Source organism: Sceloporus undulatus, chromosome 1, assembly GCF_019175285.1.
Source record: "Sceloporus undulatus isolate JIND9_A2432 ecotype Alabama chromosome 1, SceUnd_v1.1, whole genome shotgun sequence".
Lineage (NCBI taxonomy): Eukaryota > Metazoa > Chordata > Lepidosauria > Squamata > Phrynosomatidae > Sceloporus > Sceloporus undulatus.
Window position 1 is genome coordinate 280,780,648 of NC_056522.1, and position 13,439 is coordinate 280,794,086.

The 13,439-nt window shown below is 42.5% G+C and overlaps 1 protein-coding gene and 1 long non-coding RNA gene across 14 annotated transcripts in view; one reads left to right on the top strand and one right to left on the bottom strand.

Moving 5' to 3' along the window:
• Positions 1 to 13,439, top strand: part of TEAD1 (TEA domain transcription factor 1) — a 269,692-nt gene that overhangs the window by 95,560 nt on the left and 160,693 nt on the right. For 9 of the 13 annotated variants that reach the window (XM_042447674.1, XM_042447612.1, XM_042447541.1 and 6 more), the window contains one exon: positions 7,499 to 7,752. The exons of 3 other annotated variants lie outside the window; for them this stretch is intronic. In XM_042447674.1, the coding sequence (XP_042303608.1) occupies positions 7,605 to 7,752 (148 nt within the window). In that variant the 5' untranslated portion in view covers positions 7,499 to 7,604. Of the gene's footprint in view, positions 1 to 7,498; positions 7,753 to 13,439 lie in introns of those variants that run through there. One more of the 13 variants, XM_042448271.1, reaches the window with a different exon arrangement.
• The window catches only part of LOC121921087, a 12,508-nt gene continuing 2,692 nt past the window's right edge, over positions 3,624 to 13,439 (bottom strand). Inside the window, exons 2-3 of the long non-coding RNA XR_006101842.1 lie at positions 6,141 to 6,236; positions 3,624 to 3,954 (exon numbers count right to left, since the gene is read on the bottom strand). This is a non-coding gene — a long non-coding RNA (uncharacterized LOC121921087). The remainder of the gene's footprint in view (positions 3,955 to 6,140; positions 6,237 to 13,439) is intronic.

The following is a 13,439-nucleotide window of genomic DNA, read 5'->3' on the forward strand; positions in this document are numbered from 1 at the left end:
GTATTCAAACATGATTTAATAGAAATTGTTAGAATTCTACTTGGTAGCAACTGACTAAACCGTGGGAACAAGATTTCACCTTGGCATATGTACTTTTTTATTGCTCTTCATATTATGTCCAAATCCCTAACAACTTCTCTCTATGGTTGATCAGTTTTATTAGCCCAGATGACATGGAATTCAGGTGAGATTTGAATTCACTCTCCATCACTAAAATGGACTGTTTAGCTTTTTAGATTTTCAATCAATTTCAGTTATTCTTTCAGCAGCAAATGAGGCTTAAGACAGAAAGAAGGGAAAGAAATCAAAGTAATTAGATAAAGCTTTCCTTCTCCCTTTCTAAGTGTGCAAAAGGAAGTAGGAGAGACTTTAAAAAAAGATACATAGCATGACATTTCTTCAGGGCAAGCACACAAAAGGCAACAGCAAATTATTGTGCTTTCTTTCATGATGGCTCTTATATTGGGAGTTTTAGCCTCAGAATCACCAAAAAATCGACCTAATTTCTAGCTCCAGTTGGCAGGATAGAAAAGACATTGGTTGCAATAAATTCCAGTCAAGCCTGTTTGGATCTCCCTGGGATCAATGACATCCCAGTGGGACGTGATGGAAAAGATGTGGCAGTTCCATATTTCATTAGTCACTACATGTAGAGCTAAAATCACTCATTATATTTAAATGTTCAATTCTTCTACATCTTTTACATTATTTTTTGAAATATTCAGAGCTGCTTAAAATAAAAGGATTATAGTGTTTATAGAGATGTGGTGGCTTAGTGGTTAAGACTCTAATTCTGTTCATCTGAAGATTGGAAGATTGGCAGTTTGAGGCCCAAGTGCTGCATGATGGGGTGAGCTCCTGTCACTAGTCCCAATTTTTGTCAACCTAGCAGTTTGAAAGCATGAAAATGCAAGTAGATAAATAGGTACCATTTTGGTGGGAAAGTAACAGCGTTCAGTGCAGTCATGCTGGCCATTTGATCACCAGAACAGTCCTTGGACAGTACTGGCTCTTCGGCTTAGAAACAGAGATGAGCACTGTCTCCTACAGTTCGTTACAACTGACATTCATGTCACCTTTACCTTTAGTTTTTATAGAGAGCAAGTATATTGTAGTGGTTTGAACACTGGACTACAACTGTGCAGATCAGAATTTGATTACCAGCTCAGCCATATAAATCCACTGAGTGACCCTAAGCACTCACACTCTTTCAGCCTCAGAAAATCCTGTGATAGATTCTCCCAAGGTCAAGATACGTTGGAAAAGACTTGAAGGTACACAACAATATATATAGGCTACAGCTGAGAACTTTGTAAGGACCAGGAAGTGGGTTAAGTTGGATAATTAAAAATTAAATAATACAATCATTCACAAGCAGGTTTCTCAACTTGAGAAATAATTTTATTCACATTGTGTTAAAATGATGGATTTCATTTACCATGATTATTTGCAAATGGCTTGTGCATGTTTGCATAGTGCTATTCTGAAGAAATAGGTTTCTGTGTTGAGCATTAAATGTAGCATTAAATGTAATAAAAGGCGAGGCCATATAACATACTGATTTGTCTATATTGAAGATGTAATCAACTGAACAAAAGGTTTTCTCAAAAAAGAATGTTGAACATATAACATAATTGTTCGGCCATAAATTGCTTGAGTGATTCCTTTGCAAATAAGTCTGTGATTGTAAAGGACATCTCAGGTTTAGAACTTGCAGTATAAACAACACCATCACTTTTTAAAGTTGCATAGTCTACCCATGTTGGCTTGTCAAAGAATCAATCTCCACTGTTAAAATAATTTTCAGATACTGTACTCTGGAAACAGAGTACGCAGGTGGCAATACTCTCCCCCTCCCAGGTGAGTGCAAGGACCCAGGAAAAAGAGAAGGGGGACTGTTTCACCACTGATAATTATCAGTCAGTTCAACCTGTTTTATTAACAATAGATTGCATCTAGACTTCTTCACACCTTAGTCCAGTTGTGATGAATTGGAGAAATTAATCATGATTTCACTGTATGATTGCAGTGGACTGTAAAACCAATCAAGACAATACAAAAAAGGTAAAAGAATATGTGTAGTTGTGTGTCAGAAAAGACACATGCCACTGCTAGTAACTTGCTTTTTGATTGGAAGGCCTTTTTCATACCTTGCAACTCAAATATTAGGGGAAATTATTGCAGGAAGAAGTATTCTGTTTGTTTAGGAAACTAGGACTGGTAATGATCCTGGCTACTTGGAGTATGAATAACATGGAAGGAATAATTTTATTCAAAGCTAACAGTGTGCACATGTGAAATGAAACAATCTGGTCAAGTAGGGTTTGCATAAGTAAACAAAAACATTTTGAACCTTCTAAGCACCAATTGAAAGCTTTTTCCAAAATGCACCTTTTCTTTCACCAGCTTTTCTTATGATTTCCATTTTGGTAGCCAAACTCATAGAAACAGTCTTATTTTAATATGCTAGGGGCAGCTGGAGAGGCAGGCTAATTCCCTTTCCCTTTTCCTTTCATTGTTGCTCTTTGCTCATGCTCAGTAAGGGATTCTACAGGCAGCTGGTGTTGCTTTGCTTGTTGTAGGCAGGCACAGAAAACTACAGTAGGATCAGTCGAGAAGTTGGTATCTCCTGGGGTTTAGTTCCAGGACCCCCCCCCCCCCCCCCCCATGGATACCAAAATCTGTGAATGCTCAAATCCCATTAAATATAATGGTATAGTAAAATAGTGTCATTTAAATAAAATGTCAAAGTCAAAGTTTGCTTTTGGAGAGAGAGAGAGGGAGTGTGTGTGCATTCAACCTGGGGATAGTTGAATCTGTGGGGAAAAAATCAGTGGATATGGATGGCTGATTGTATCCTATTTTTTTCACAGCTCAGACTTTGTTGCACTGTTTACTGCCGACATGCTGTGTTTCTCCCATTCTTTACTAACCACCCAATGCTTAAGTTGTTTTATGCAGTGTGTGTGTGTATAAATAAACATCTTCCAGCTAGATTGAGGACAAAGAGAAAAAGACGAAGGGGCTGGGTGGATAGAAAAAGACTTTGTTGTCAAAGACTGTATTAACCAAGGTATGTCTATACTACAACAGTGTAGAGATTAAAGATGTTGGCCACCCTGGAAATATTGCAGAATCTTTATTTATACATGTGTAGATTAAATAAATTAGCTAATTTTAAAGGTTTTTAACTATCTGCTGTGGGTTTCAAAGGAGGTCTTTTTGGACAGAATTAACCATAAAGTCATTCCTCCATTTGTGCGGACTTCAAATCTGCATCCCTTGACTACACACGGGGGGCAAACAGAGGCACATAAAATGGGGCACATGCCCATGGGTGCGTGCCACCATTCAAGCCACTGTGACTTGAATATTGACGGATTTCCGTTTTTGTGGAGGGGGGGGGTGTCAGAACGGATCCCCCCATGAAAACGGAGGGGCGACTGTAGTATTGAAGCAATTCAGCTAGGCTTGCCTTTGAGTTCAGCAGCAAAACCATCCAGCTAGATTTCAAAACCTTTTTTCTAGTTTGTGAACACATACACTTTGTAACCAAGAAACCAATACTGCTTTGTATATTTTGGGATTTTAATTGAAGCCTGATTAAAAAAATGGTATTTTGGATTATTTTCAAACTATAGGTTCATTTTAGGGTTGCCATCAGTCAGAAACAACTTGAAGGAACACAACAACAACAGCAACAACAACCATTTAGATAACCATCTCAATTTAAATTTCCAGGAAGTGGGGAAATGCTTACAAAGTTTTAAAATTGGTAGGTAAAAGATGAGCCCACCCTTTTCTTCACACTCTGGCATAACACCAAAGTGAATCATTCTGAAATTCAAAGTAGATTAAATTCACTGAGATGCCACTGTGAGTAGGTTATGAAGTGGATTAGTCTCTTGATAGATGATGCTGAACTTGACGTGGCTAATTACTCAAGTAGTTGTTCTGTGGAAAGAAATGCAGTCATAATAATAATAATAATTAATAATAATAATAATAATAATAATAATAATAATAATAATAATAATAAATTAATTTTATTTATATACCGCTTTTCCAAAAGATCAAAGCGGTTTACACAGAATTAAAACCAGTTACAAACACATCATAAAAATAGATAAAAACCAGTAACACAATATACACTATACAAATCTAAAACAGTCATTCAATAGGGTGAAGCAGAGAGTTGATGGGATCAAAATACACAACTTTGAGGGAAGGCTTGACAGAAGAGGAAGGTTTTAAGCCTCTTTTTAAATGTTTCCAAGGGGGTGATAAGGCAGAGCTCCTCAGGAAGACTGTTCCAGATTTGTGGGGCTGCTACTGAGAAGGCCATCTGGGATGTAGTAACATATTTAGAAAGTGGGATTTCCAGCAAGTTCTTCCCGGTTGTTCTGAGTGTGTGGGGCGGATTATATGGGGAGATGCGGTCCCTCAAGTAACTCGGGCCCAAGCCATGTAGGGCTTTATAGGTAATAACCAACACCTTGTCTTGTGCTCAGGAGCGAATAGGCAGCCAGTACAGATCTTTTAGAATAGGTGTTATATGGTCAAACCTGGAAACACCAGTGATCAATCTGGCTGCCATATTCTGTACTAGCTGAAGCTTCTGGGCTTGGTACAAGGGTTGCCCCACGTAGAGCGCATTACGGAAATTGAAGCGAGAGGTTACCAGAGCATGTACCACAGTTTCAAGGTCCCTTTGGCTCAGATAGAGTCGCAGTTGGCTTATCAACCGAAGTTGATAGCAAGCACTTCTGACCGTCACATCTACTTGAGATGTCAACTGCAGAGATGAGTCCAGAAGTACTCCTAAACTGCAAACTTCGTCCTTCAGGGGAAGTGTGACCCCATTTAGGACAGGTGGATAACTTCCTTCCCCGGGCCTGGGGAACCTATCACAAGTACTTCCGTTTTCTCTAGATTCAAACTGAGTTTGTTTTCCCTCATCCAGCCCATTACCGACTCCAGGCAGGCAGTCTGAAGAGAGACCCCATCCTTAGTTACTGAATCAGTCGGGAACACAGAGAAATATATTTGGGTGTCATCAGCGTACTGATAACACCGCGCCTTGTGTCTCCCCATGATCTCTCCCAGAGGTTTCATGTAAATGTTAAACAAGGTGGGTGACAAAATAGCTCCCTGAGGAACACCAGATGTGAGTTCCCTCTTAGAGTGTCCCCCAACTGCACCATCTGGAATCTTCCCAAGATGTAGGAATGGAACCACTGGAGCGCAGTGCCCCCGATACCCAACTCCCTCAGGCGTTCCAGAAGGATACCATGGTTGATGGTATCGAAAGCCACTGAGATGTCCAAGAGCACCAACAAGGTCACACTTCCCCTGTCGATGCCCAGATGGAGATCATCGACTAAGGCAACCCTGGCAGTCTCAACTCCATATCCCGCTCTGAAGCCAGTTTGAAATGGGTCCAGATAATCGGTTTCATCCAAGACAGCTTGGAGTTGGAAGGCAACTGCTCTCTCGATCACCTTACCTAAAAATGACAATAGTGAGACCGGCCTATAGTTATTTCTTATTAGGGGGTTCAGGGAGGGTTTTTTAAGCAATGGTTTGACCGTTGCTAATTTTAAGCTAGATGGAAATTTTCCCTCCCTGAATGATGCATTAATTATGCAACACAATAATGATGTTACTGCATCACCACCCTGAGTGGTCAGCCAAGAAGGACATGGATCGAGAGAGCACTTCATCTTCCTAACACTTCCAAGAAGCTTGTCCACTTCATTGGTATGTACAAACTCAAAATGATCCAGTTTAATAGAGTCCACAGAAGCTCTGGACACCTTTCCTATTGTCTCTGATGAAATGCCATTGTCAAGATCAGCCCTTATGTTCTGGTGCTCCTCAGGCGCTGCGCAGCTGCCTCTCTGACAGGCACAGCCCCCTCACAGCTGAGCAGCAGAGTCCGGTGGTGGTTTGAGGCTTTTACCTGCAAGCAGTCTTTTGAAATGCCTCTCTCACAGGCACAGCCCCCTCACAGCTGAGCAGCTGTTGGTACACAGTATCTTCCATCCTTGTCAATCCATTTCCTTATCAATATTAACACATATATGGAATTTGTTAAAAGTTGTCTTTAGTTCATAATTCATTACCACAGGGTGGTTTACCTTGACTGATAGTTCAGCTTCAGGCACTCCACAAATAAGCAGGAGATGCTGCTCAATACCTCACATTGAGTTGGAAGGGGAGAGGTTCTGATGATTCTGGTGACATGTATAAATGTAGTGGTCAAATAAGGGACATTTACAGTATACACTACAGAGAACTGTAGAAGCTTAGTTTATATTAACATAACCAATTATAACATCCTCCCAGGCAGATATAATCACACACACACATTATTTGTAATACTTAACATGCCTGATGAGTTTCTTAAGTTCATAGCAAGTAAGCATATTAAATCAAGTAGATTAATCCAGTAAAACCTTTCATTTTTTAAAATCTCTTTCCTTGAAGATAGAAGGAAACATATCTCTGCCTTATTCTTTTAGCACCTCTCTCTGTATGTAGAGGAGGAGGTACAGTTTTAAATAAACATTTCTGAGAACTGTTTTTTGTATCCATTCTATGTCCGATTTATGTATACTTTGACTGTAATAAAAATCAGCAGTGTTTTGACAGAGTGAGGGAAATTCATTCCTGGCACTTTCTTCACCACTTTCAGTAGGCTTACAACTGTGAGTAGGTTTTTAGTAGGCTTACAACTACAACAAGAGGCGTTTGCCAAAAACGCACCTTTTGTATTGGCCAAACATTTCTCTCAAATGCAAGACATTTGTCTCTGTGAGTGAAGTGATTTTAGCAGGTGCTGTCAGATTATGTTTTCTTAATTTGCTTCCTCATCTGGAAGGAATTTCTTTCCTTCTGCTGCATAGCGGACATTTTTTTTGAAATAGGTGTAAAATCTATTCTAGTTGTTCTTTTTCTTGAGAGATCATTTACTTGTAAAGTAACAGTTCCTTTTTGTTTCTGCATACACAAACTGTGCCACTCACATCGGGTCAAATAAGGGAAGAATGGTATTCTGTTTGTTCATTTTTATCTAAACTCCAAAGGGAGAGGAAATGAATTAAAATAATATAACAGCCATTTAAAAATATTACAGTTTCCTTAGATCTAATGGAGATTAAATGTTACATTCAAGAAATGATTGCAGTTATATGAAGTCAATATGTGTCTGTGGGGAAATCCAATTTTTCAGTGTATTGATAAATATATTAAACATTTTATTAGAATACAATGGCCCCCAGGGCGTTTATGTTATTTTTAAAATGCTGTTTATTTTTAAATAATTAAAGAACATAGTCTAGAGCCTGATTTCAGAATTTAGCTTACTTTCATTTAGTTCTCACTGTCTGGGGATTTATAACCTGTAATCACAATTTGTGCATTTATGGTACTGATTACTAGAACTAGTCGGGGAATATTCAGCTGAAACAATTTCTTTGCTGTTTCTCTTGTTTAGATTTATTCTGTTGAAGCTTCCAGGCTGAGGCTTGGAGCAACCAGCCGTCACCATTGAGCCTAGCAGCTGGAGCGGCAGTGAGAGTCCTGCCGAGGACATTGAAAGAATGAGCGATTCTGCGGATAAACCTATTGATAATGACGCAGAAGGTGTCTGGAGCCCAGATATTGAGCAGAGCTTTCAGGAAGCACTAGCTATATATCCCCCATGTGGAAGAAGGAAAATCATATTGTCTGATGAAGGCAAAATGTATGGTAAGTTGTGCAGATCCCGCCATTTTGAAAATAAGTTTGACATTGCTTTAAGTCCCTGTGTGTGGGGATTAAAGTGTGTGGAGATGGGGGTGGGCAGTGGGATGAGCTAGATTACAATTATGCTGGTTTGGTCTGCTGCAAAAGTATTAAGAAAATCCATTTTGCAGCAAGTTGACAAAAGAAAACAACACAGTGCATGTTAGCGCAAACTCTTGTGTGCAGGGGTTTTTTTTTTGGTTTTTCATATTTGTTTGTGAGTGAGTTGAAGATTTCACTAAAGATTGTGAATGATTTTTTGAACTGATAAAATAAGAATTTATATTAGTTGTGAAGTCTTCCCCAAAAGCATTATATTTTTTGAAATAGTATTTTTAAAAACTCAATATTAATGTTTAACTTATATGTAAAGCACTTTTAAAAATAAATGTCAACTTCAACTTGCAAGCTGGCAATGCTTTTTGCAAGAGATAAAAAGATAGACCACAATTTTCACTGCAAGAAGTTCATTGTGAAGTTCCATGACTTTCCACAGTTCATTTATGTGAGCAACGGCAAAATCTTTCTTTCCAGCTTGGACTGCCATAAATTATCAGATCTGCTGACAGTATTTCATAAATATATTTGATGTTTATCCCATCTAGGGATAAGTTGTTTTTACTTTTTGTTCTTTCCAAGTTGCTGCAGCTAATCTCTGACTTGGGAAAACTAAGCTGCTTTTCCCTTCCCATATCTGTTCTCTTTCTAAATAAATAAATAAATAAATACTGCTGACTGTAGAGTTTTGGTTCTGGCTCCGCGCATTGTGGAAAGCAGATGGCAGGTTGTTGCTCAGCTCTTTATTCTCCCCTAATCACAGAGTGTTTAGCGATTTTGTCCTTTGTGCCACTGGGCTCTGCAAGCGATCAGGAATCCTTACCTGATGAATCTTTTTCTGAGCACTGGAGAGTAACTTATTCCACTACAATTGCAAATATGTTTCACACAACGGGGTGTTTTGTCTGGAGAGGCAGGCTCTTCCCCAGAAAGGTTCAGTTGGAATCTGCAGAGCAAACTAGCATGCACTGTAAGTGGAAAGCAGATGGTATTGCAGCTGCCACCAGCTGTGTACCCCCCTCCTTCTCCCCCAGTACTGGCTGGATGATGTAATGGAAACAAGGGGAAAAAAATTCTTTCTGTGGTGTTGGAGTCTCTCACAGCCTGTCAGTGTCACAGAGGCAGAAACAGACCTTAAGGCGTTAGTGTGCAGCTGTCATGTGACCCTTGAAGCCAAATGAAACATAATGTCTGGAAAAATAGGCTTGTGATGAAGCATCTTAGCGGCTGTTGGCAGAAACTTTCTAGGCCTTTCTTCTCTGGTTGATTTCAATCTCTCTCTTCCCCCCCCCACCCCCACCCTGCTTCCACTTTCATTTATATCAAACACTACAGTTTCCCTCTGTCCTTGCCTTGGCTCCCCTTCTTCATCCTGTTATATTTCCCTCTTTTTCTCTCTTTGTTGCTTAAATGACTGGTGACAGTCTTATTGTAAATTTAGAGGAAAACAATTTAATGTAACTGTTACATTCCCCAAAGAAGAATGTATAAAAGTGTGCAACTATGATTAAAATGTTGTCAAAGGCCACAAATTCTTCCTTTCTCCCACCTGTGTTTCATTCTGTGGGTCTCACCTTGGGAGAAAAGTGGGATAAAAATAAAATTAAATATAAATAAACAAATAAAATTTTGAAACGTGTCTCTCATATGAGATGCCTTTTGATAGATCATTAAGATGCCTGTAGCATTTTTTCTTAGCTCCTTGAAAGAGTATATGGGCATGTTATCAGCAGATTTATACTACCATTTCTTCTAGAGCTTGGATCAGAATTGTAAACTACAGTACCAAATAATTGTGGTAAAGTTTAAAAAGATGTATATGTGGTAGGAATGCTGTAAAAGCTACTGTGTAACTATGACTGAGGAGTCTATCTAGGATATATTTCTGTTTTTTTAGTGCTATAAAACTTCTGTACCAGATCTGTGTTTTTTAAATCATTCTTTTGGTGGTGTTTTTATGTCATATAAATTAAATGTACAGATTGTAGCTGAGGTTGGATTTAAGGCACTGTCAAAATTCTGAGACAGCTGAGGTTGGGGTTCATACTGGGGGCGGGATACAGATGCTTAGGAGAATTTATATCTTGACTCTCTCTCACTGGATGAACTCATGTTTTCATTCGTCAAGCTGAGCATTGCTTTGTAGTGTTTGAGGATTTATTGAATCCATGCTATGTTTTTGAGGACTTTATAATAGAGTCTTATGGTCCTAATAGCGTAATTGTTCTCTGAGGACTCTGAAATCAAAACACCGTAAGTGTTTTAGATACCATGTGGAATAGTAGTAGTTGTAATAGTAATAGGGAAGAGCTAGATTAAAAAATAAAAATTATTAGTAGTATCAGTACCCCATTTTGCTGGCATATAAATTTTGTTTACGACAGTGTTTCAAAATTTTCCAAAGAACATGGAGAGTATAAATAATAAATAAAATAATAAAATCTTTATTTTTATCCCGCCCTTCCAGAAAGATCAGGGCGGCTTACAAAAGTGCAACAAGTGCACACAAATACAGATTAAAAACAGCAAAACATCAATACAATAAAACTAAAAGCAGCAATAAAAGCCCCATCGCCCGTCCTCATGGCCACGGAAGAGGAGGGGAGGCCCACAGGATCTTAATCGGGGAATGCCTGCTTAAATAGGAAGGTCTTGAGCTCCTTCCTAAATTGGGCCAGGGTAGTGGATGAGCGGAGCTCGGTGGGCAGCGTGTTCCAAAGGGCTGGGGCAGCTGTAGAAAAGGCCCTTCTAGAAGTAGAAGCTAGCCTGGCCCCAGGCACCTTCAGCAAATGCTGCCCAGACGTTCTGAGGGTGCGAGGCGGATTGTACGGGGAGAGGCGGTCCTTTAGGTATCCTGGGCCCAAGCCATTTAGGGCTTTATAGGTAATAACCAACGCCTTATATTGAGCTCGGAAGCGAACAGGCAGCCAGTGAAGATCTTTAAGTACAGGTGTTATATGGCTGGTCCTGGATACACCAGTGACCAGCCGGGCTGCCATATTCTGTACCATTTGAAGCTTCCGAGTTTGGTATAAGGGTTGCCCCATGTAGAGTACATTGCAGAAGTCCAGTCTCGAAGTTACCAGAGCATGTACCACCGTTTCTAGGTCCCTCCGGTCCAGGTATGGGCGCAGCTGGCGAATCAGCCGAAGCTGGTAACAAGTGCTCCTGACCGTCGCATTCACCTGAGCAGTCAGATGAAGCGACGAATCAAGAAGCACTCCCAGACTGCGCACGGAGTCCTTCACAGGGAGTGTGACCCCGTTCAGGACAGGTGGAACCACCGCCGTTCCTGGACCGGGGGAACCTATCACTAGTACCTCCGTTTTCTCTGGATTCAGTTTGAGTCGGTTTTTCCTCATCCAGTCCATTACTGACTCCAGACAGGCCACGAGAGGAGAGACGCCATCCCCAGTCACTGCATCAGTCGGAGACATAGAGAAAATAATCTGGGTGTCATCAGCGTACTGATAACCCCGCGCCCCATGTCTCCGGATGATCTCTCCCAGCGGTTTCATGTAGATGTTAAATAGCATGGGAGACAGAATGGCTCCTTGAGGGACCCCAGTTTTAAGGGCCCGCTCGCCGGAGCACACGTCTCCCAGCTGCACCATCTGGGACCTCCCAGAGAGGTAGGATCGGAACCACTGGAGCGCAGTGCCCCTGATTCCCACCTCAGCCAGGCGTCCCAGAAGGATACCATGGTCTATGGTATCGAAAGCCGCTGAGATGTCCAAGAGCACCAACAGGGACACGCTTCCCCGGTCGGTGCTCAGACGGAGATCATCGACCAAGGCGACCATGGCCGTCTCAACCCCGTGACCCGCCCGGAAGCCAGTTTGAAATGGATCCAGATAATCCGTTTCATCCAAGACAGTCTGAAGCTGGAGCGCAACCGCCCTCTCGATCACCTTCCCCAAAAATGGTAGCAGCGAAACAGGCCGATAATTATTATGTACCAGGGGGTCAAGGGAGGGCTTTTTTAGGATCGGTCTTACGATGGCCAATTTAAGATCCGATGGAAATCGCCCATCCCTGAGAGAGGTATTAATAATCCGGCGTAACAAAGTGGTTACCACCGGTCCCCCCTGGGCCGCTAACCATGAGGGGCAGGGATCAAGAGAGCAGGTTGTTTTCCGAACACTTCCGAGGATCTTGTCCACATCCTCAGTACTCACCAACTCAAACTGATCCAGTATAACTGAGTCCGCGGAGGCTCTGGACACTTCTACCTCAGGCTCTGCCATAATGTCGGCGTTCAGACCTTCGCTTATACGAGAAGTTTTATCCACGAAAAAGTTGTTAAACAAGTCACAGCAGGCCTTAGAAGGTTCAAGGATCTGGTTCAGGGCAGGAGGGAGCTGAGTTAGCTCCCTGACCACCCTGAACAACTCTGCCGGACGCGATTCAGCGGACGCAATACGAGCACCATAGAACGAGTTCTTTGTTGCTCGTATTGCCTCTCCGTAGTCCTTTAACAATCGGTCTAGGAGAGTCTTGTCGTTTAAGCAAAGGTGTTTCCGCCAACGGTACTCTAGCCGTCGCAGAACCCGCTTCCTCGCCCGGAGATCTTCCGTATACCAGGGCTTACGATTGGAAGCAGGCCTGAGAGGACGCTTGGGAGCGATTCTGTGTATAGCCCCAGAAAGACCGGTATTCCAGATACCGGTAAGGGCATCAACAGAGTCGCCGTCATTTCCAACCGTGAGCCCCTCTAGGGCTTCCTGGAACCTCTCAGGTTCCATCAGCCTTCGAGGGTGGACCATCCTAACTGGTCCACCACCCCCGGGGGGGATCTGGGTAGAAGCCTTGATTTTCACCTCTACCAGGAAATGATCCGTCCATGACAGGGGGGAAATATTAACTATTTCCGCCCACGGATTTTCCGCCTCCGAACAGAAGACCAAATCGAGAGTATTACCCGCACAATGCGTGGGACCCTGTATCAGCTGGGACAGGCCCATGGCCGCCATGGTCTCCATGAATTCCCGAGCCGCACCGGATGGAACATAGCTGGCCGTGAGGGAGATGTTGAAGTCACCCAGGACAAGAAGCCTGGGTGTCTCCAGCATCAGCTCAGCGACCAGCTGTGACAGCTCGTTAAGGGAGTCCGTTAATGCACGGGGTGGCCGATACACCAGCAGAATCCCTAGACTGTCCCTAGCCTTCAGGGTCAGGTAAATACACTCGATATGGGTGGTCTGTCGGATGTGGTTCCTGGTGAGGGATACGGTGTTCCTATGTACCAAGGCGACCCCCCCCCCGCCCACCTAACCTGCGCTGGTCCTTCACCGAGTACCCAGCAGGCAGGGCCTGAGCCCACACAGCATCCCCTTCAGGCCCCAGCCAGGTCTCGGTAATGCAAGCCAGGTCACATTTAGAGTCCTCCAGGAGATCCTGGAGGATGTGGGTCTTGTTTTTAATAGACCTGGCATTGCACAGGAGCAGCGACAGGGTTTGTGGCACGGTTGGAGTGACCCTCAGGTCCTTCAGGTTGGGAGGGGGACAGGAAGGTGGGATAGATATGATGCATCTGTCTCGCCTTCCCCTGGAACGGAAGTCCCTTCTCCCACCGCCATACCTCCCCCTGCCCC